This window comes from Meleagris gallopavo, chromosome 17, assembly GCF_000146605.3.
Source record: "Meleagris gallopavo isolate NT-WF06-2002-E0010 breed Aviagen turkey brand Nicholas breeding stock chromosome 17, Turkey_5.1, whole genome shotgun sequence".
Classification (NCBI taxonomy): domain Eukaryota; kingdom Metazoa; phylum Chordata; class Aves; order Galliformes; family Phasianidae; genus Meleagris; species Meleagris gallopavo.
This window is the reverse complement of record NC_015027.2, coordinates 1,333,059-1,354,127: the sequence shown is the minus strand read 5'-3', so window position 1 is coordinate 1,354,127 and position 21,069 is coordinate 1,333,059. Positions and strand designations below refer to the sequence as shown.

General features: G+C 39.2%; 2 protein-coding genes across 2 annotated transcripts in view; one reads left to right on the top strand and one right to left on the bottom strand.

The window, feature by feature from the left end:
• The window catches only part of TRMT2A (tRNA methyltransferase 2 homolog A), a 6,977-nt gene extending 656 nt beyond the window's left edge, over positions 1-6,321 (top strand). The window contains exons 2-11 of the mRNA XM_010719989.2: positions 454-583; positions 1,028-1,209; positions 1,843-1,957; positions 2,217-2,332; positions 2,844-2,955; positions 3,565-3,687; positions 4,653-4,728; positions 5,228-5,344; positions 5,552-5,648; positions 5,940-6,321. Of these exons, the coding sequence (XP_010718291.1) occupies positions 454-583; positions 1,028-1,209; positions 1,843-1,957; positions 2,217-2,332; positions 2,844-2,955; positions 3,565-3,687; positions 4,653-4,728; positions 5,228-5,344; positions 5,552-5,648; positions 5,940-6,228 (1,357 nt within the window). The 3' untranslated portion in view covers positions 6,229-6,321. The remainder of the gene's footprint in view (positions 1-453; positions 584-1,027; positions 1,210-1,842; positions 1,958-2,216; positions 2,333-2,843; positions 2,956-3,564; positions 3,688-4,652; positions 4,729-5,227; positions 5,345-5,551; positions 5,649-5,939) is intronic.
• Positions 6,322-6,701: 380 nt separating this feature from the next.
• On the bottom strand, positions 6,702-21,069 carry DGCR8 (DGCR8 microprocessor complex subunit). Its single transcript, XM_003210868.4, has 13 exons — positions 20,033-21,069; positions 19,429-19,591; positions 18,033-18,175; positions 17,056-17,338; positions 16,431-16,628; positions 15,175-15,276; positions 14,038-14,136; positions 12,693-12,775; positions 12,331-12,431; positions 11,771-11,877; positions 11,436-11,563; positions 10,909-11,022; positions 6,702-10,534 (listed from the first exon to the last, which is right to left on the bottom strand). Exons 1-13 carry the CDS (start codon positions 20,753-20,755, stop codon positions 10,451-10,453), a joined length of 2,328 nt encoding a protein of 775 aa, XP_003210916.2. The 5' UTR covers positions 20,756-21,069; the 3' UTR covers positions 6,702-10,450.

Sequence of the window (21,069 nt, the reverse complement as noted above, 5' to 3'; positions counted from 1 at the left end):
GCACCGGGCACCGCCTGCGGCCTGGGGAGATGCGGGAACGGAACCGCACGGCACGCGGGGCCGCCGGCTCGGGCAGAGCTGTGCGGGGACGGCCCGACACCGCCGGGCTTCTCTTACAAGTTATCCCCTCGAGTTCGGTCTTTGCAAATCGAAGCGTTTGTTCCATCGTTTCCCTTAATTCTGTAGATAAAGCTCTGCCCGTGCATTGGGTGCACTGGTCAGTTTGGTACGCTAGTCAATTTGGCACCTATCGTTAAAATTGCACAAAGTCTCGTTTCTTGGCACTGCAGGCCCTGTAACATGAGAGCTCTGTTCCCCTGTTAAGCCACGGAAGGTTTTCCTCTGACCAGGAGATAACTCGTGCCTTTTGTGGGCCACAACAGGGGAAGGAAAAAAAAAAAAAAGTCTCCTGTAACTGTTAACCTCAGTTGATCCAAACGTGTACTTTTAAATTGTTGTTTCTGATCCGGGCAGGGAAATTGGAAATACCAACAGAGCGCTGCTGCCCTGGCTGTTTCTGCAGAAGCAGAAGTACAACAGAATGTGCTGCCCCATAGAGGGAGTGAAGGCCTCACCGTTACAGGTAACGGAATGCTGGGCCTTCAGGGAGCTCAGCCTTCAGGCAGCCGTCCTAAGAGACAGGGAAGAAACTGAGGGTTTTTCTTACTCCCCCAACTAATCATGAATTGTAGGCATTGTTGCCTTTCATGTGAATACTGCCTGGAAAAGTTTGCTAGAAGCAGAATAATGTACCATTAAAAAGTCCCCACAAGCATGTTGTAGGCTAATGGAAACATGTTGCAGAGAGCACAGGAGTTTGCTCTTGGAATAGCAAGTCCTGTTTGTGCTTTTTCATTATGGCCATTAGTTCCCCTCCACCAAACCTGGGAGCATCTTCCATAGGAACTGCAATGTCCTGCAGGCGTGTATGAGCACCTGTGGCCACATGAGAGTTGTTTCAGGATGAACTTGGCATGTACAGATAGGTGCCGTATAAACCTCTTACATAACTTTATTTTAAACCTAGACTGAATATCGCAACAAATGCGAGTTCTTGATTGGGATTGGTGTAAATCAAGAAGACAAAACTGTGGGTTGTCGTCTTGGCAAATACAAGGGCGGTACCTGCGCTGTAGTGGAGCCATTTGATACCATTCACATTCCTGATGTTGCCAAAAAAGTAGTAAAAGCTTTTCAAGACTACATAAGGTGAGCAAAAGTAAAATGAGTTACCTGTGAACATTTTGATGTCTCGGATACTCAAAAGTTCTCATGATATTAACTATGAACAGTTAGTTGTAAGACAGCTTCACGCAGAATTCTTATTAACAAAAAGCAGCCGCTTGCTTGGCTGATTTGGGAGAGAATCATCCTGCAAGACAACTGTAAAACATTAATTGGCGAGCAGCAATGCTTTCTTAAAAAGGAGAGATTTGTTAAAAAAGCAATTAAATCCTCAGCAATTGAAACCTCAGAATAACTGTGAAAATGGGCAGTTTCAACTTGCCATGGAGCCATGAAGGCACTTAAGACTTAAGTTGTTTCATTTTCTGTACATGGTGAGAGGCTGCCTGTGCTCTCTATGAGTTTAGGTGGATTAAAGTGGATGAGGATTATGAAAAGCTAAGGACAGATCGTGTTGCAGGAGGAGATAGGATCTACTTCATCTTTTATTCCTCAGTTAAGATTTGGAAGTCATCCTTTTCTTAACAAATTCATGTAGCTTCTGCTTTATGTAACATTTTTCATTGCTTTACCTGCCGAGCTGCTTTTATTTCAATAAACTATTGAATATTATCCCCCCCCAACCTTGTTAAATAACCGAGCTTCTGAACATTGCAGGTCAACCCCTTACTCAGTGTACAGCCCAGAAACCTACGAAGGTCACTGGAAGCAGCTCACGGTCCGTACCAGCAGGAATGGCCACATCATGGCAATCGTTTACTTTAATCCTCAGGTATTTCAGATGCACGACACGCTGCTTTAAGTTACATTAATTTGATTTTCTGAATAGCACATGTGAAAGAGAAATGGAATAGTTATTTGGTACTACTTTTCTACTTAAAATGGTCTGATACATGGAAATGAACAATTAATTTACATCAGTAAGTTATCTTCTCTATTATATACTGCTACTGTACAGGTGGCATGTAGCAAATAATTTCTTTTAAGTCACACAGATTATTATTCTCCCTCCTTTCCAATGAAACCTTTAGAAATTAAGCAGAGAGGAGCTAGCTGACCTGAAGGCCGCTCTGGCAAAACACTTCACTGAAGGGGCCGGGAAGGAGAGCAGCATTACTTCTCTGTACTTTGTGGAAGAAGGCCAAAGGTAAGGGACTCAGCTTTGGTGCGGGGAGTTTGGGCGGTGGCAGTTTAGTTGTCATCAACAGTAAAGTAGGTGGCACTTCCACACCCTTAGTTCATCTGTTTCTAATTCCTAAAGGTAACAGCAGCATTACTAAATAGCTGAACAGTTATGTACCTTTGCCACATAACTCCTGAAACTTCCACGTTCCTGTAGTGGTGCCTGGAAAAAGGCAGCTAGCATTCTTGTGGTGAACCCGCTGTTAGTGGGTAGCTGCCACAATGGGGAAGTGTTTGCTGCAGGAGATGGCTATTTGCTCTCAGCAGTTAAGTTCTGCCTCTTTTTAGGTCCAACTGTATTTAAATAGAACAAGAATTATAAGAAAAAAAACTCCAAGACCACATTCTGTAGAAGAACACAATAAATTACTATCCAGTATGTAGCAGTATAGTTTTTAAGATGACTTCAGCTTTGGGAAAAATGGCAACTAACATGCTTGTCTGCTTTTTTTTGTTTGTTTCTCCCCTTCCTCCAGGAAATCTCCCAATCTGGAAGACTTGCCTTTGGAACACGTGGCTGGCGATAAATACATCTATGAAGAACTTCTTGGCCTAAAATTTAGAATTTCTCCTCATGCATTTTTTCAAGTAAGGATGATTCTGAGCTGCTAACTTAACTGGATTTGCGTTATTGCCTTCAAAATTGGCTAATTCCCCATAACAAGATAGTACATACTTAGGAGATACAACCTTTTATACTTCTGTTGTGATTAAATACATTTGAGCATTGTGTTCTGCCGTTAAAACTCAGTAAATGAGCATTAATGTGTTTGGTGGGATGTCAAAGGTAGCTTCTCCTTTCACTCCTTCAGTATTTTGAGATCATTTGCTTCCTGTTGAGTGGCCTTGTACAGAACGTGCAGTAGCAGTTCCATGATCTTTGTAGTTCTTGTTTCCTTTTCCAAGAAGTAATTCTTCCCTCCCAGTGCTTTTAATACTGAACATGTAGTCTGTGCTGTTGTAATGGAGTTAAGTGCTGAAGCAGAAGGAACATAGAAACCAAATCATTGTATTTCAGAACCAAATGAAACTTTTGTAATGCTGTCATGACTTGGAAGTCAGCCACGCGTGACTTTAAGTTACACATGAATGGGACTTGTTTCTTAGAAATGAGGTAAAAGAAAAGCTGTTCTTCTTCAGGTCATTAAAACACATTTACTGCTTGTGAAGTAGACTGGTTTGACATCAATTTCACAGGTAAACACACAGGCTGCTGAAGTTCTGTACGCTGCCATTAGGGAGTGGGCACAGCTGAGCCAAGAAAGCACTGTGCTGGACATCTGCTGTGGTACTGGAACCATTGGGATTTCTTTGGCCAAGGTAAGTAACATCTACTCCTGGATATAATCTTCTTTTAACAGTCAGATGTGGATCTTTTGTTATGCTTGGGGTGTGTGTGTGTATATATAGATAGATAGATATGTATACACACATATGTATTGTAGGAAAAGGCAACAGCAGATAACCAGTTCTAAATGACCCAAAAAAGGGCGATGGTCACAATCTAGTTAAAGGAAGGAAAAAAATATAAATTTGCTTACCCATCCTAAGGCTCAGAGCTCACCAGACACTCCAGAAGGAGGGATCTCCAGCTAGAGATGCTTCTCTTGTAGCTGCCAGCCCTTCAATGAGGCTTAGGGAGAGCTGGAACCAGACTCCACCCCTTTTGGTTATGCAGCTGTATTGCTTCCACCTGTGCTCTCAAGGCTGGCTGTGTCCCTTCACCAGGTGCTCAATCATTGGTTCAGGCTGTGACTTAGCAATTCCCATACACATATATAATTGATTTCTAATTAAGTTGTTTTCAGCTATTTATGAAAACTCACTCTTGTGTTGTGCGCCCTAAATTATCTTCAATTAAAAATCAGAAGAAGCCATAATTCTGTAGAATAGCCAAAATTTACTAAAAAAGATGTATCCACTTAACTAGTTGTGTTTTGTCAGAAATCTTTGGTTATGAATAACCAACGTTTCTTATACTTGCATCATTTTTTGGCATAGAGCTTGCTAGAACATTTGAGGAAGTCTGGAGTCTCCCCTTAGAAAATAAAAAGCCCAGCATAAGTAGAGTCTGTTACTTACCTGCTGGGATAAATGCTATTCATCCCCTAGTTTCAATCTTAAGAAGCCCCCATTATTTGCACAGGTTTCTTCTCAACTTTTTCTGGCTGCAAGACATGAGTTCTCTAGCCAGATGTTACTCCAAGTTCCCGTTAATTACTGATGCTATGAATAACTGCTACGTTTATGTGTCATGGGCTGATCTTTTCCCCTTCATTCTGTAGAAAGTGAAGAAAGTGATTGGAATTGAACTCTGCCAAGAAGCTGTGCAGGATGCCAAAGCCAATGCCCAGATTAACGGTTAGTTAAGCTAAAAGGCTAAAATCTTTGTTTTCTAGGAAGTGTAGGAGTTACTCAGCTAGTTCAGCTTATCAAAGAAGCCTGTAATTACATATTATCCATAATAATCTCGTCCATTTTAACAATATAATCTCTCCTGAAAACAAAATTGCATGATAATCTGTATGATCAGTTTTCCTGCTGACAGCTAGCATTGTTGTTTGTTTTTTCTCATAAATAGAACACTTCAATGCAATTGTGAAATGAAGCCACAGCTACCCTTATAAACTAAACATTAAACAGCAGGTATTTTTTGTGGGCTTTTGTTTTAGTCTAGATAGTGACACACACAGAAGTTACTGCTGTTTAAATAACTTGATGCACCAGTCAGCGATAATTTAAATTTCTGGTAGACTCAACAATTTGTCGTTTGTAAGGCATAAGGCTTCCATTTTGACAGTATTGAAACTTGGGAGTATTGAAAGATGCTGTAACTAATAACATTTCTTTGTTTTTATAGAACTGAGTAATATTGAATTTCATTGTGGGAAGGCTGAAGATATCGTTCCTTCCTTAATTAACGTATTAGCTCCCCAGAACCTGATTACTATTGTAGATCCACCTCGAGCAGGACTACGTAAGTTTACCTCCTTTGAGTTTCAGGTGCATTCTCCTACTTTTTTCTGGTGGGGTGCCCAGGAAAATATCAATGGAATAAATAAAGTGTGAGGCTGTAACTATAACTTGAAGTGGTGGAGTACCACACCACTTCTGTTCGTGATGGAGCGTATGCTGGAATTTTTCTGGTCTATTGACACTCATATCCAGTCTCTTCTTTGTCTAGATTCCAAAGTAATTCTTGCAATTAGAAGAGCTGAACAGCTGAAGAAGCTTATTTATGTGTCCTGCAATCCTAGAGCTGCAATGAATAACTTTGTGGAGTAAGTACTTCTTGTATTAAGTAGACTAAGTGAACGTGGTAAAAAGAAAAAATCTTTGCTGCTGGGGAGGAGGGCTGAGATTGGCTTTTTATTTTTTAAGTCCTATTCATTACAGTTTACTTTCCATCTCGAAGCAAGAGGTGCTGCTTTGGGAACAGCCTACATACGAGGGTGCTGACAAACCCTATCATGGCACGAGGCTTGGGGAAGAAAAAGCTTGGAAGACTAGTAGTGATAAACAGCATAGTAAAATATTAATACAGTTCTTCCTCTTCCATCTTTCCTACCAAGCCTTTGCCGGGCCCCTTCCAACCGAGTCAAAGGAGCTGCCTTCCGTCCTGTTAAAGCAATGGCTGTGGATCTCTTCCCTCAGACCAAGCACTGTGAGTTACTGATACTCTTTGAAAGGGTTGAATATACAAACGGAAGCTCTGCTGAAGCAAAGCCTGATGCTGCTCAAGTTGCAGAAGCAGGTGACGACTCAGAGCACTTAGATGGTGCCAACCCAGCTGACAATGATGCAGACCAGGTGGCTTCTGTAGCTACAGGTACAGCATGCAAAGAGAAGGAACCAGCTTAATGGTGTGAGATACTTTCAGAAACTACTTTTGTGTCTTAACTGCTTCAACAGTGTTATTGCTGTAAGACCTAGGTAATAAATCTTAACAACAGAGTGGTTGCAAGGCTTTCACTTATTTAATCATAATACTAACCTGAATTCGGTTTAACTGTATCCTATTAGGGTAAATCCAGCTTTTCTCAGCCTGCCCTGGGGGAAACATGGGTGTGTGAATATACAGAGTGGTCTCTGCCTGAGACGTAGCGTTCAGTTGTTCTGCAGTGACGAAGTAGCTGAAAGCTGGGTGCAACAGCGATGCAACAAACTGTGCTACCAGGCTGCGCTCTGTATTAGGAAGTGCTTGCTGCTTGCTCCTTGTCAACAGTGACTGAAGAATCTAGGTTCTATTTCAAAATACCTTGAGGAAGCAAGGGAGCAATGATCCTTTTCCTGAATATGCTTAGGTTACCACAATACTGATCACACCGCAGCACTTTATAATATCAAACTTTATTGCTCAAAACTAATTGTCTGAAAAATACACATGTAGTACTCAAAGACCAAACACAGAGGCTTATATGATTGTGCAGAAAAAAGCAAGCAGAGGCTCAGTGAAAATGAGGCTTTATAGTTGTACCAATTTAGCACTGGCATCAAGCAACTGCACCCACTACATTTCATACAGCAACCTTTGTTATCTACTTGGGCATTAAGAACGATTTTCTTTTTCCCCCCCCACTTTCCCTTCTCAGATACACATCAGAATACTGTAACTGAACATTTTATTTGGTTAAGAACAGCATGGCTTCTTGCACTTCACCTTTCTTCCTGGGGCAAGTTAGGCAGCTACCGCTTCCTGAATTTAACTCCAGAACCAAAGTACAGTCTAGACAATTATTAAGATAAATCATGCTTTTAAATACTTAGATGTTAAAAATATATTTGTATAAAGCCTAACAGCAGCGCAGAGAAGTGGAAGTTCACATACAACAGTTAAGTTTATGCATAATAGTCTTTCCAAACATCTGAGTACCCAACTACTGGGTCAGTTTTGTTTCTAATAAATATTTAAGAAAAAGCTGAACGACTGGTGTTCAAATAGGTAGCATCTGTCTGGTCACTGCAAGTCACAGTCAGTTTTCCATCAGTACCGTAACGAGCGGAATGCACACTAACCCTTACAGTCCATAAACCACACGCTTGTTGAGTAGCACATAATATGCAAAGCAAGAATTGTAACTCCCAGCTGGAACAGTTCTTAAAAATACACTCCGTTCCTATAAAAATACTCATCCTCCTCTGTGTATAGAAGGGATAAAGAACAAACATCAGTGACAAAAGCAGCAGTTGATTTTATGCATTCGTACAATCAAGATCTAAACCTTTACAGCCAGTTACCTAGGAAACACACAAGTTACAATACAAATTTAGGATACATCTTGAATCACGCTGTAAGTGTTCATGCAGAAGCTGAAGTTAATGCAATGATCTATCCTCTATCAAAGCAGCTCGTGCTTATGTGCAAATGCAAGACTTACACTCCAAACAATAGTAAACATTAAAACACAAGAGTACTTCACAATGACAATTAACAGCAGTTAAGTTGTTTGTTCCAGCAGTTATTGCGCTATTTTCTGGACATCTCTCCAGTTAGAGGCTGCAGCAAGGTCTAATACCATCTTTTTTGTGGTTTTTTTTTTTGTTTAGAATGCATAATATACGTTCTAGGCTTTGGTTCACAATGAAATCTGTGGATGTTTTAATTAAGGGCAGCGGTCACCTTGTGATCTGATAGTGGCAGACTGAGGTAATACAGCAATCCTCTTAAAAGTAACAAAGTCAAATTTGTAAGTGAGGCATCTATGGATATTCTGCAGGTGACCTGCAAAGACACTGACATTCTGATTTCAGAACAACAAAGGATCTGCAAGGGTGATTTGTCTGTTACAGTGCTGTCCACATACAGGTATTCTGCTGAAAACATACAAGCCGAAGTAAAGCCTACCTACTGCAGTAACACACTGAGGCATAGAAGAGATAAGCCCTGTCTTTATGAAAAAAATAAGAGACAAACAGTAATCCCTGCTTGTCAGCACTGCACCAATATTACATACCTTCCAAAGAAAGATGGAGATTGGTTAAAGCTATGCTGCTAAAAAAAAAAAAAAAAAGCAGCAGAGGCAGTATTTTGTTTTTGTTTAAGATAGGCCACTTTAAATCATAGTTTCTGTATAGTCTTCCAACTACCCGTATCCTGTTAGCACAGGTTTACAGCTTGTGGAACAGAAGCTAAATAGAATCATGAACAGTGAGCAAATTCATATTTGCAGAGCTCTGAGCGTGCCATTGGAACAGACAGGCGAGGCTCTAAGGCTCCTGTTTGACCTCAGACGTCATAAGCCACATAAGAGAGAACAGTAGCTTCAGATAAAAACTAAAGTCCTTGCAATTCCAAAATAACAGGTGTGATATTAAAAGGAGGTCTGACAATACTGATGCCAATATTGTTAAAATCCAGTAGGCACAACGTTCATTATACTGCAGCATTCTACACGTAACATGGTATTAAAACAATAAAATAAAGGAAAAAACCCCCCGAACAATCCAAGAACATTCCTCATTGTCCCTCCCCACCCCAAGCCCCAGACTGCTGTCCAGATAAATACCAGGAACTGCAGCAATTGCAAAACTCACCTCCTCCACTCTGGCAGGAATGTAAATTAGAGCAGGACAGCTCTTGGGTGAGTGGTCAAAGCCCTACCCCCAAACGCTTCTATTCTTCTTCAAGAGCAATCCAAAGAACCCACAGAAATGGTTCTAAGAGAAGATGTACTGCAGTCACCCAGTAAATAACACCAAAGGAAAAACCCTCACACAGCAGAACGGGCACTGCAGCCAAAGCTGTGTCTTCTGTGCTAAACATCACCAAGCCTCAGCAGGCACAGAGCACTGCCTGGTCACTAGGGCTGTACTTGATAGTAGTTGCATATTTGTGGTTTTCCTATCCATCCATACAACTTGTTATGGTCTCACATTCTACTCATTACTGTGTCATATTTTGAATCTACATTCTAGTTTTCATTGCAGAAGTTACACTTTCTCCTCAAACACTAAAAATGCAATTACAAAGTAAAAACAAAGCTTCTTAAAAAAACTAAGTTGCTGCAGTTAGTTCAGATTTCTCAGGGTTTTCTTTAGTCTTTCTTTTCTTTGTTGTTTTCAAAACTTTTTGATTTTAAGCTGCAAGTTAAGACTTAATTTGTCAGGTCAGATGTATTCTGACTCCAAACAAATGAGAAACTTCTTTCTTGCTGGGAGAAGGGAGTGGGACGTCTTTAAACACCGCATTGGCAAAATATTTTCAGACTGTCAACTATCTTCAGTTACAGTTTGGCTCCAAGCTTTGAAAACAGCCTTTGAAATTCCTGTTTTCACTTTAATCTGATAAGCAGGGCCTCATTTTCCCCTTTCAACTATCAGTAAACTAACATTGGCTCGTTTTCAATTAACATAAAACAATTTTGAATATCCAGCCTGTTGCTCTTAACACTACCAGGTACACTTGTTCTTTTCAAGTAGTATTAAAAAAAAAGAAAAGTCTGCATACTGTGATCTTGAATAACTAAGCCTGGCAGGAGACAAAATAAAATAGAAGAAACAGCATTACTGGCCTAATCCTATGGCGTTAGGAACATTGCTCATCATTTTCATGTATTTGCCACCAAAGTGTTTTATCAGTGCATATTATTATGTGCTGAAATGCAACAAGACTTTACACAAAAACAGTTTTAGGCATGTTCATACAAGACATGTACATATATTTCTTTTATATATACATATATATGTATGTGTGTGTATATATATAGTATCAGCTTTAACCTGTATATAGATATTCTGAATTTCATCCTTAAAACACATCCATTTCAAACATGGATGATTTTCAAGGAAAAAGTGCTTGCTTGACCGTGTCCTGTGTGAACATGCCTGTCCTCTGTGCATCTTGCCCAAGCAGAGATCTTTATGATCAAACCTTGACACGTACGTATCGTATCTCAGAGGTATAAAAAGAAAAAAAGGAAGAAAAAAAATAATATTGCCCTGATGATGCAAAAAGAACAATGCATAACTGAAGCAGCTTGGATTTTATAAGTTATCTTGCATTCTGCAGCAAACAGATTTTAAATAGTTGTTGGAAATCTAGCTCCTCCATTTGTGTTATTGCTCCCTATTGGAAATTCTCCCTTTAGACATCAACAGTGCACAGCGGTTCGCTGCCAGGCTGAGCCGATTCCACAATCGTCATCTTGGGCTTCTTCCGCGTTTCCTCCTTAGAAACACAAACACAAAACACCGTGGAACAAAGCCCACCTTGCACTCACGTAAAATATATAATACTAAGAAAATACTTTTGCACAACTGCAGCCAAATTTGTGTTAGTCTGCGTGGAAGGTTAATTTGTTCTAACGTTAAACAGTTTACCAAAGTAAAGTTAAGTAATAAATCCACTTAAAAATGGAAAATGAAAATCTCTCTAAAAGCAGCCCTATTAAAATCTAAAAAAGTTATGAACAACTCCTTATATGAGATACTGCAGGAGACGAGCACAAATTCTACAATCAGTAAGCCTGGCCTATGGCATTTTTGTTTGTAAATCAAATAACACAGAAGAAAAATAAAACCAAAACAGGAGCATATACTCACTCTTTCTTGTGCCAGTTTTTTCATTTCTTCCTGTAACTTGTTCAGGATGTGCAGATTTGGCTTGTTCTTTTTGGCATACTGCTGAAGTTCTATCACACTTTTATCAGAGGTCTCCTGTTCAATGAGACCATAAGCAACAACAGATGAGCTGTTTTGATTTAAAATACATACACACACTCACACAAGAAATTTTCTCTCTGATAGCTATGTTTTCTTAAGTAATAAGACAGATTTACGTGAGTTAGTTTCGTATTACATAGGTTAGATAGTTTTTGTCTGGCAATACAAGATTAACAGGATTGCCAGTGAAAGCATCACACTGTGCCAGGAGCAAGGTATGAGGTTCATCAATTTGGAAGAATTGAGACTTGCTCACCAAATGCACACTGCCCTGCTCACTACAGGGAGCAAAAAGATGATGCTGAGATCGATGCCACCACAGTTTTTTTTCTAATTAAATTAAAAACCAACAACAAAACATAGAAAAATACAATCACAACATAGATCACAAACGAAATCATCTTCACCTGTTTGACCATCTTGCTACTCTCTCTACCATACATACGCAAAAGAGAGCCCCAATTTTTCACATGTGGATGCAGTAGCTGTAGGATTTTCTGTGAAGCTAATTGTTTCCCCACTCTTTTATTTTTGCCTGTAAAAACAACCATGAAAACGTGTCATACCAGTACTTTACACAGATAAATACCAACTTGACTTGTGCTATTCAAAGCTGAGACACCAGAAAAGAGCAGAATAATAATAGAACAAGTTAGGTAACCGAACAAATGCCTGCAAAATGGATAATAGAGGACAGAAAGAAAAGGAAGATATCAGAGGTCACACTAGGTGCTGTACTTACACCAGCCTCGCACTGTGTGCTTGCCACAAGTCATGACATATTCACTCTTCTGATTTTTACCAGGAATCACTTCAAATTTTATGGATGTGTCACCCATTCCATGGTTTCTTGAGCACAATGAATAAATAAACCAACATCATACGCTAAGTACAATTGCAAATAAACAAGTAATTACAGTTATCTTTGTCAGTAATTGCTGTGGTGTTAGATACAGCAATAATAAACTTTAAGACATTAGCTAATAGGGAGTTATTTCTTAGATCAGTGACTTGAATGAGAAGAGAACCCCCCCATAAAAGAAAAACAAATCTATGTCCCATGATTATATCCTAATCTGAGAATTTTCTTCCAAGAAACAAACCCACAAAATATTAGTTAATAGAAGACACAATATTAACAGTTCAGTCCATACCACCTCTCTTACAGGCAGGCAGTGAGTGCAGTAAGCTCAGCCAGCCTGCAAGTGTCCTTACGTTATTGAGGAACAGCAGCATTCAAGCAAACCCTGTGCCCTGACTCAAACGTGTGTACAAAACAGAATCCTCATGCTGCAGCCTTACCTTTTAAGGCACTCATGGAGAATCTGATATGGAGACAAGAGCCCAGCTTTGCTGGTCAGTTCATATACCCGTGAGTCCTCAATACTGATATGGTTAAAATACTATAAAGAAATTGAAAAGAGGTATAAAAGTTTTTTTGCAAATCAAACTCAAATACCGTTCTAAATGATCAGCTCTCCTGTGTAACATTAAACAAACGTCGTTACTCCGCACCACAAAGTATTAAGTGCAAAAAAATCTTTACCAACATCATTAAAATTGCCATCCAACTAAGAAAACAAGGCTATGGATTTTTCCACACTGAAAATGTATTTAGAAACTGAGTCTCCAGTAATCACAGCCATCAGGCAAGAAGCTGGTACCTCAAGTTCTTCACTGTCTTTGGGCTTCTCTTCAGAGGTTTGCTTAACAAAGTCAGGAATAAGGATTTCCAGTGTAGCTCGAGCTGCAGAAAATGATTTAATGTTGTGATTAGCTTTATTTTAAATGACAACTGTAAACAGAAGCAGAACGAAACACAATTTAAGCAAGCTTCCCATCTCCCCTAGAAATCACCATACATCCTAGAGAACAACTCAACAGGTAAGATGAGCATCTTACTCATCCTATTGCAACCAGCATCTCCACTTGTACATAGGATTGTTTTCCTTAAAAAGCACAAGTTGATAAGAAACATCCCACAACTATTAAGCTGCACTAAGAAACTTTTTGCACATGCTTATAAAAGGAGAAGGAAATACAAATCTCATTCTCACATCAAGCAATGCTCCCATAGGACCTAAAATTAGAAATACACCTCATCATCCCTTCATTGTTACAGTAGAACCTTAAAATTGTACCTCTAGGGCACTCACAATTTGCCTCAGTTATCCCAACAAAACACCTTTTTCTCATGCACAAACAATTGTCTGATGGCTTTTTATATTTTAGCCACATTAACAAATTTCACCAAAGCATGAAGTCCCACACCAACGTACATTATACACCTCCAAATGCTGACACTGTGCTCAACACATCACAGTCTGGAAGTGTTAAGAAGTTCTAACATGCAAGACATTCCCCTTTAGTTATTCACGATATACATATTAATAACAGTTAGAACTATGACTAATTTTATTTAATCTGTAATAGAGATAATTACTTGGAAATCGGTGCAAGTAATACTATAGTTCAGTGCAACATCACCAGAAAGGGAACTAGCTCAACCAGAAGCTTAGAGGTTTTGTTGTTTGCTCTTTTCAGTTTTGTTTTGGTGGTGTTTTGATTGTTGCTGTTCTTAGAGAGGGGCTAAGACTTAAATTGCACTGTAGGTGTTTATACAGCAGGGGACTGCAGGAGGAGGAGTTGGATCAGATGACCTTTGAAGGTCCCTTCCAACTTTAAGGATTCTATGATTCTAAATTATTAAAAAAAAAAAACTCAGCATGTACACATTGGTGAGATAATTGGAAACAGATGTTTTTACAGCTTGTCGGCACAAATCAGAAATTAACTTCTGAAGTTTCTTCATGGTTTTCTATCCCAGTACATTGTTGAGCTTTGGGAAGTCTGTAAAGTAGTACTTTTAATAAGACTACATGGGTGCATGTTTCGTCAACGATTATCAAAGTTATTCCTACTTACTACTGCAAATACGGTCATCTTCAAAGCAGAAATGAAAACAGACAACAATTCAACAGTTGGCATTAAGAAAGAAAGAACTGTTACCAGCTTTATTCTTGGCAAGCTTTTTGCTGCTGGCAGTTCCTGCCCCGTAAGTTACTCCATCAATAATCACTGAGGCTCCAAAAGGCTCACTTGGGTTCTCTGAAAGCAGAGAGGAGAAAAGGAAACCTTTCCAGGAGTCCCCATGTATAACAGCCACATACATGAAATATCACTATTCTCACTGTTTGTTTTCCTCATTTCAACTTCAAGTAGGATGGATACTGCATACTCTTCAGAAAGACTGACTACTCCAGCAGATGAAATCCTAATTTTTCCACTAACACACGCTTCCCACCATATGCACTTCATTCTTCCAAACGAAGAATTTCTCCATTTTAAGAGATGATGTAAGATCTGCCAGAATTCAAATGTTAATTCCAAAGTCTTTTTGCATGACTACTACAGTACAAATACAATATGCTGATGTTAAAAACTCAGTTACGTGATATAATGCATTTATAAGAACAGAAACTATAGCATCCACACTAACCTAGGGCACCTGACTTCAATCTCTGGCTGCTAACTGCAGGGCACAAAATACCTGTAATAGTATCACATTCTACCATTTTCCAGAGAATGAAGAAATGCCAGTCAACCAACCGAGTGCCTTAGTGCTATGAATTCTGCTGCTATAAAGCAAAACCCACAAGGAACATGCACTGTGTAAACCAGAACAGAACAATCCCTCAAAAATATTGCAGCTTTCAGAGAGTGCGTACATCTCTGCAGAAACCTTTCAAATTCTTAAATGCTTCTTAATCAAGTGCCTACAACTAAATTCCATTGTTTGTCTTCAATCAGATTTTCAGGACATTATTGACACAAAAATTAAGCAAATATTAATTGTTCATAGCCAGTATAACTATATTTCCATGATGTATGGAATATTTAAATACAACCAAATTACTCCAATGCATTTTCACTTAGTATAGGTTTTTGCTTGGAAAAAAATATGCCTGTTATTTTAAATAGGTCCTTGTTTGAGATGTGCAGAAAACATTTCCTAGCTAGCATGTGGCTCACAGCAGACTCTCAAAACATACTCTAGGAAAAATGTCCATTGTTTGGTTTTATTTCACTATGAGAGAAGCTCTTCACAACAGCATCGTGCTCAGTTTGAAACCATGACAGACTTACCACATTCAAAGAAATTGTAAACAGGGCGAACCTTTAGGACTCGTTGCATATATTCATGCAGTATGCAAACTTCAGATTTCCCATTGGGATTAATGACAAATTCTACAAAAAAAGAGAGGGGAGGGAAAACCACAGCTAGTTTTGGTCTTAAGGAGAAAACTGCTATGAAAAACAAAGCATTAAATGGCAAACTGCAAGGGAGAACTGCTGCTCAAATTATATACAATGTGTTTTAAGATTACCTGCAATAAATAATGCACATCATGTTCCACTCATCTCATTTATGTGTTTCAAAAATAGAAGCAAGAGCTCTCACCTTTTAGCTCATCATTAATTTCAACTGACAAACTCTTCAGTTTTACACCTGATCCCTCACTCAACAATTTAGAAAAATAACCCCACTAGATCATCTTCTAAGTACTCCTTCTGCAGCAGTCTTTTACAATTACTCCTAACCAGCTAATATCCAATTTTCACTGACAGGCATAGAAAGAAGCCGGTTTTATAATGTAAGGGTAAACTATAAAGTGTGGACAGAATAGTTCAAAAATATATGCTTTGAAAACAAAGCAAAAACCCACAAAAACAATTAATGAATCACAGTTTGAAAATCAGCTGCTCCACTCAGATAGGAGGAAATGGTCAATTTATAAGTTTCAATTCTGCTGAAGAAAAAGTACCCACAGACATGACAGCCGACAAAACAAGAATAACAACCAAATCACACATCAATATGGGTATTTTGAATACTGGACTGCAGTTAAACGCACCACCACATCTACACAGCCAATACAGCTAAGAGAGGATTCCCCCAGCTTCTCATCAGACAAAATCTACTCCTTAGCAAAGGATATGTAACTGCAGAGTTCTTTCCTGTTTCCATCTAAGTGGTTTAAAATTGTATTTTAACTTACAGGTTTTAATCTGGATCAATCTGGCATTTGTAACAGTCTCTAATTTGGGGCAGGTATGAACTGGTGTACAACTAAGGAGGCAGCAACAACCAGAGATGGGCTAGGAGGGTCTTCCATAAACACCAACAGTAACAAATGGGTGATGGTGGTAACCAGCTACCAGGACTAAAGCCTTAAATAAAAATTCTTGTTAGATAGTATTTTCCCCTTTACTGTACTGAACGGTGGATTCAGGAACATACAATTCTGGAACAAGGAACACATGGATTCTTTTTTTTTCCCCCCCTAAATAAGCTTGGAACTTTCACATCAGATATTTAATCTCTCAGTACACGAACTAACCTTTCTTTATAGGTGCATCTTGCACAGACAAGGTAATGAGTTTCTGATTGGCAGGCAGAATAGGCCGCTCAGACTCTGCCTGCTTCCGCTTCATCTCGCGATTGAATTGCCGTCTCTCAGCCCAGGTTCTGAATTTTTTTACAGTAACTTGTTCAAAGTCAAAACGCTTCTCAAGGTAGCGTCTAAAATCTTCCAGATCTAAGAAGCAAGCAGGTTACTATAGCTGACTATATGGAAAAAACCACTAATGCACAAAGATGCACAAAAATACATAGCAATAACAACTCAGATTGATAGAACTGAGTCTTAGACAGATATACAACTTTAGTGGATGAAATACCCCAAATCTTCCACATTTTTGTGTGTAAAGTTTGCATATCATCTCTCAGATGTCCGGCAGGAATTCCTAGTGTATATTTCCTTTCCTGTTATAATCAAAATTCCCTTTTAAAACTGGTTCTATTTTTTCAGATCTCTGCCTAAGAAAAACAGCGCAGGAGGAAAACTTACCAGATGAGCTCAGGCAGGGTTTGACTCAACTGTCACCTCAGGAATAATAGAAAAGCGTACCAAGTGCCATTAACCCAACTCCAGCCAAGAAAAGAGTCCCAGTTCCCATACCTACCTACAGATTCATCTTTACATACTTCAACTTTGGCCTTAACTTGTCCTAAGGCTCCTTGTGCTGCATCTCCCCCTGAGGTGTCTTTTTCATCTAAAGGCCCAGAATCAGCAGCAGTGGAATCTGGTTCTTCTGTTTGGCAGTCCAGTTCTGAAGACTTATCTAAGTGCTTTATGGGTGATACTTCCCCATTTGGGGTTATGTCATTATTTTGTTCCCTTTCCTCATTTTCCTTCATTTTTTTATAATGCAAGCAGGGAATGCTACTAAGGGGAGGATCATGTTTCTGCAAATATAAAATAATACAGTTTCAGTACGTCGAGGTAACCAAAAGCAAATCCAAAACTCACCAGATGTAGTCAAGATGGAAGCTATAGTTAGTCTAATCTCAGGTTGCTCTTTGGTTAGCAATCTCATCCTACTCAAACCTTAGCACGTTCATTAGAATGGCATCCTGGCACTGTGTTAATATTGACAGTAACCTTCACAGGGTGTCTCCCATTTTAAGTCCAAACTATATTCTGACTGATTTCAAGCAAACATTACATGCTTTCGTAAAATCCCTTGAGCCTTCTTGGGGTTTAAATCCACAATATTAAACTCAGTCTCTACAGATTCCTTTGGTTTATGAATGTCACACATCTACTTCTGTAAATGTAGACCATGAACCACATCTCAGGCTAGTTTATGGCTACAAATAAACAATCTGAATGTATTTCATGGAATAAAGTTAATGTTTTGCAGTCATATTCTAAAAAAGAAGGCACAAAACAAGACCACCTCATTTGCTTTAACTGCCCAAATTCATTATCAACAATTGAAAAATAAAGCATAAGAAAAATCACATCATATTTCAGAAATAAAGTAGTTTATTTCTCAAGTACTGTAATAATCCTGCTCAAGAAGAAAAAATATTCAACCATTTAAAGGAATAAATCTAATTTTTAAATATCAGTACAGAAATAATTGACAGTATTTACCCTTATGCTTCCTGTTCCCAAGAAATAAGGTCTAGACCAGGTAACAACTCTAGACTCTCTGTGCAGATATACAGGAATGCCTGAGTTATGGAATGTCATGATCCATCCATCTGGTAACGGTTCCGTAGGAGGGCGGCCACGACCTTTAAAGCAAAGAACAGCTTTAGATATGGAGTAGTCATTGTTCAATAGACATTGAATTGTGGCCTACTCCCAAACTGCAAGTCACCAAGCACTGTTTGTGCCCAGGTCATCTGCAGTGTTGTCTTCTACCTTTCTCAGGTAGTCAAGCAAGGGATAGGTGGTCACTGATTCCTTGGTTTGTGCAACTGAGTAAGATTTCTTGTGATTTCAGTCTCTCACTGCTCCATTTCCATGCGGCTTTTTCTCTGATAGAAAGTCTGATAGACTTTAGGAAGCAGTTTGAAATAAAACCTTTCATTATATTTTTCAATAGGAGTACAAGACAAACCAAAATCAAGTCTACAAGGCTTTATACTTAAATATCTTAGCCATGAAAAACGCTGCTGCTTCCACAAAACAGGAGTGAAATTACTCATGTAGTAAGCCAGTAGTAGGACATACACAGCAAAAGGAGTAACATTGCAGCAAAACGCTTGCGCTCACATTCAAGACAATATATGGTTTTACTTATTTCTACTCAAGACACTGGAGAACAGTGTCACTCCTTTCTACATCAGACATGAACAAAATAGACTCCCTTTAGCTGGGACCTGTGTCAATCCCGTTGTAAAGCTCTGGAGGGAAGAAGTGTTTGGTTTCTTACTTCAGAGCACAGCATTTGACAGCTTTGCTCTTCTAGAACAGGGTTAAGGCTTAATTCTGATACAAACTGCTTGCAGTTATGTTCTTGTGGACTGGGTGGCATTCTCAACTCTATTACAACCTGTTGGTAACACACTATGAACACCTTGATAAGTGCAAGTCACGGGCTTTAGTAATAGTTTGCCTGGTATTGCAAGCATTAAGACTGCACATATACATTTCAACAAAAAAAGTGAGTTAATGGCAGTAGGAAGAATTCCACAGCCAGCCTTCACCTCTTCCACAGTATCAGAAAGAAAAACCAGATCCTTGTTCACCTACCTGCTACTGAGGTAAAAGTCTTTCTCATTTTCCACATATCCATGCACCAAAACACATTTTCATCATAAACAACAGATGAAGACAAAAAGCATGCCCAAATATCACCTTTAATGTTTAGCAGTACAAAAAAAAGAAAAAGTATCCGATATTAAGAAGCCTCCAAACAAGATTGTGTGCCACACCCCTTATCTAATCAAAATTGCTACCCGAACTCAGATTTCCACAGATTTCCATTCAATATACCAATGCCACACCAAGGTTGATAAATGTTGAACAAATGTTAACTTACTTTTAAGAACAGTTTTAATTTTGGTCATCATTGGCTGCACACTTGTTTCTCCATCAGACTGGTGATCACTTTCAGCCCCGTATTTCTCATTTTCTACTCTCCTTGTTTTGGGTGCGCGAAGACCCTCTTCCAGCAGAGCATCCACATCATTATCAAAGTCATCCTGAAAGAGATGTCATCAGATACTACCCTCCAGGGTCTGCTAACTTCCCTTTCCCCTCGGAAAGAAAAAGCATACATTATCCCTATGCACTTCCACATAGAGAGAAACTAGAAATGTCCAGTGATCCCAGTAAAATGACTGAAAAACAAGAAAGTTTTCATAAGTGAGTGTTGGCATTTTTCACAATGAATTAAGCTTTTCTGTGTAAGAAGTCTTTTTCATGTTATTTCTAAACTAAGCTGTAGAAGATACCACACAACTCAGAAGATCCACCAAGAGAACTGTGAAAGTTTTCAGCCAAAATCCACCTTCAAAAATTTTGTATTTTTAACTCCAGCACTGCACGTTTCTAAGAGAAGCTGTCTTTAGCAAACACCTTTGTGAGCTTTTTCCAACTACTTGGCATCCTCTAGCCCACCAAGAATCTCAGTATTTACTTACCTCATATGAGTAATTCATGGTTTCTTCATCCACTTTATCCCTTTGAACGATTGCTTTAGATGTGAACCCTCCTCCTTCTTCATCTATTTCCATCAAGTTGTCGGTAAAGTCTTCAAGCTCATCCAGAACTGCATATTCCACTCTCTTTTCCTGATCAACGTCATTCTCATCATCCTTCTTGTCATCATTTTCACCGCCTATACCTACAGCTTTTCCATTACTACCACCGAAAGGACAAACATGCAAATCCCCATTGACATTATTAATACCAAAATCTGTATCTGCCTTATAATCCTGCTCAATTCCAGTGTACAGAACTTTCCTATCTTTGCTCTTGCAGCTTTCTGTAAAGCTAACGCTAATCTTTACATCTTTAAGTAACTTAAGATCTGGGGTGAACTTTCGAACTGAAGGTGCATGACGAGCAGTTCTCGGGCTTTGGTCACTACTGTTAGGGTCTATTATAAGACGACTTTTGTAGCAGGCAGATCCCTTTGTGAGAAGCTGTGTTCTGCAGATACTGTGCGTGTCCCCAGCAGGGGTATCTGACTGTCCATCACCACCAGAGCCAACGTCCATTACCTCTGCGTCACTGGACGTTTGCAGGGGAGGTGGTGGAGGCTGTTCGTTAGGCGGCAGAGGTGGGGGACAAGTGTGATTCTCCACATTCATTTCTCTTGCAGGTTCTTTAGGGAGGGGTGGTGCATTTTCGTATTTCTCCATCTTTTAAACTGTAAAACTACTGTTTTAAACAAAACACAATGCTTTCAATAAATGTTTATATCTATATTCCTAACATGCGTAAGTCCATCAGGATTGGGTTATCATGTCCTATTCAATATGCAACACTGATGATTCAGTTAAGCTGACTACATTGTTCTTTTCATTAATGTAGACAGCTTTCAGAATCACTGTCTCAATTATTGGAAATCACAATGCATTCAGCTTAAATAGCTGAGGACTAAGACTGCATCTTCACTGGACAAGCAGGCCTCCTTTTCTTCTTTCAATCTACAAGAAAAAAAAATATATGTCAC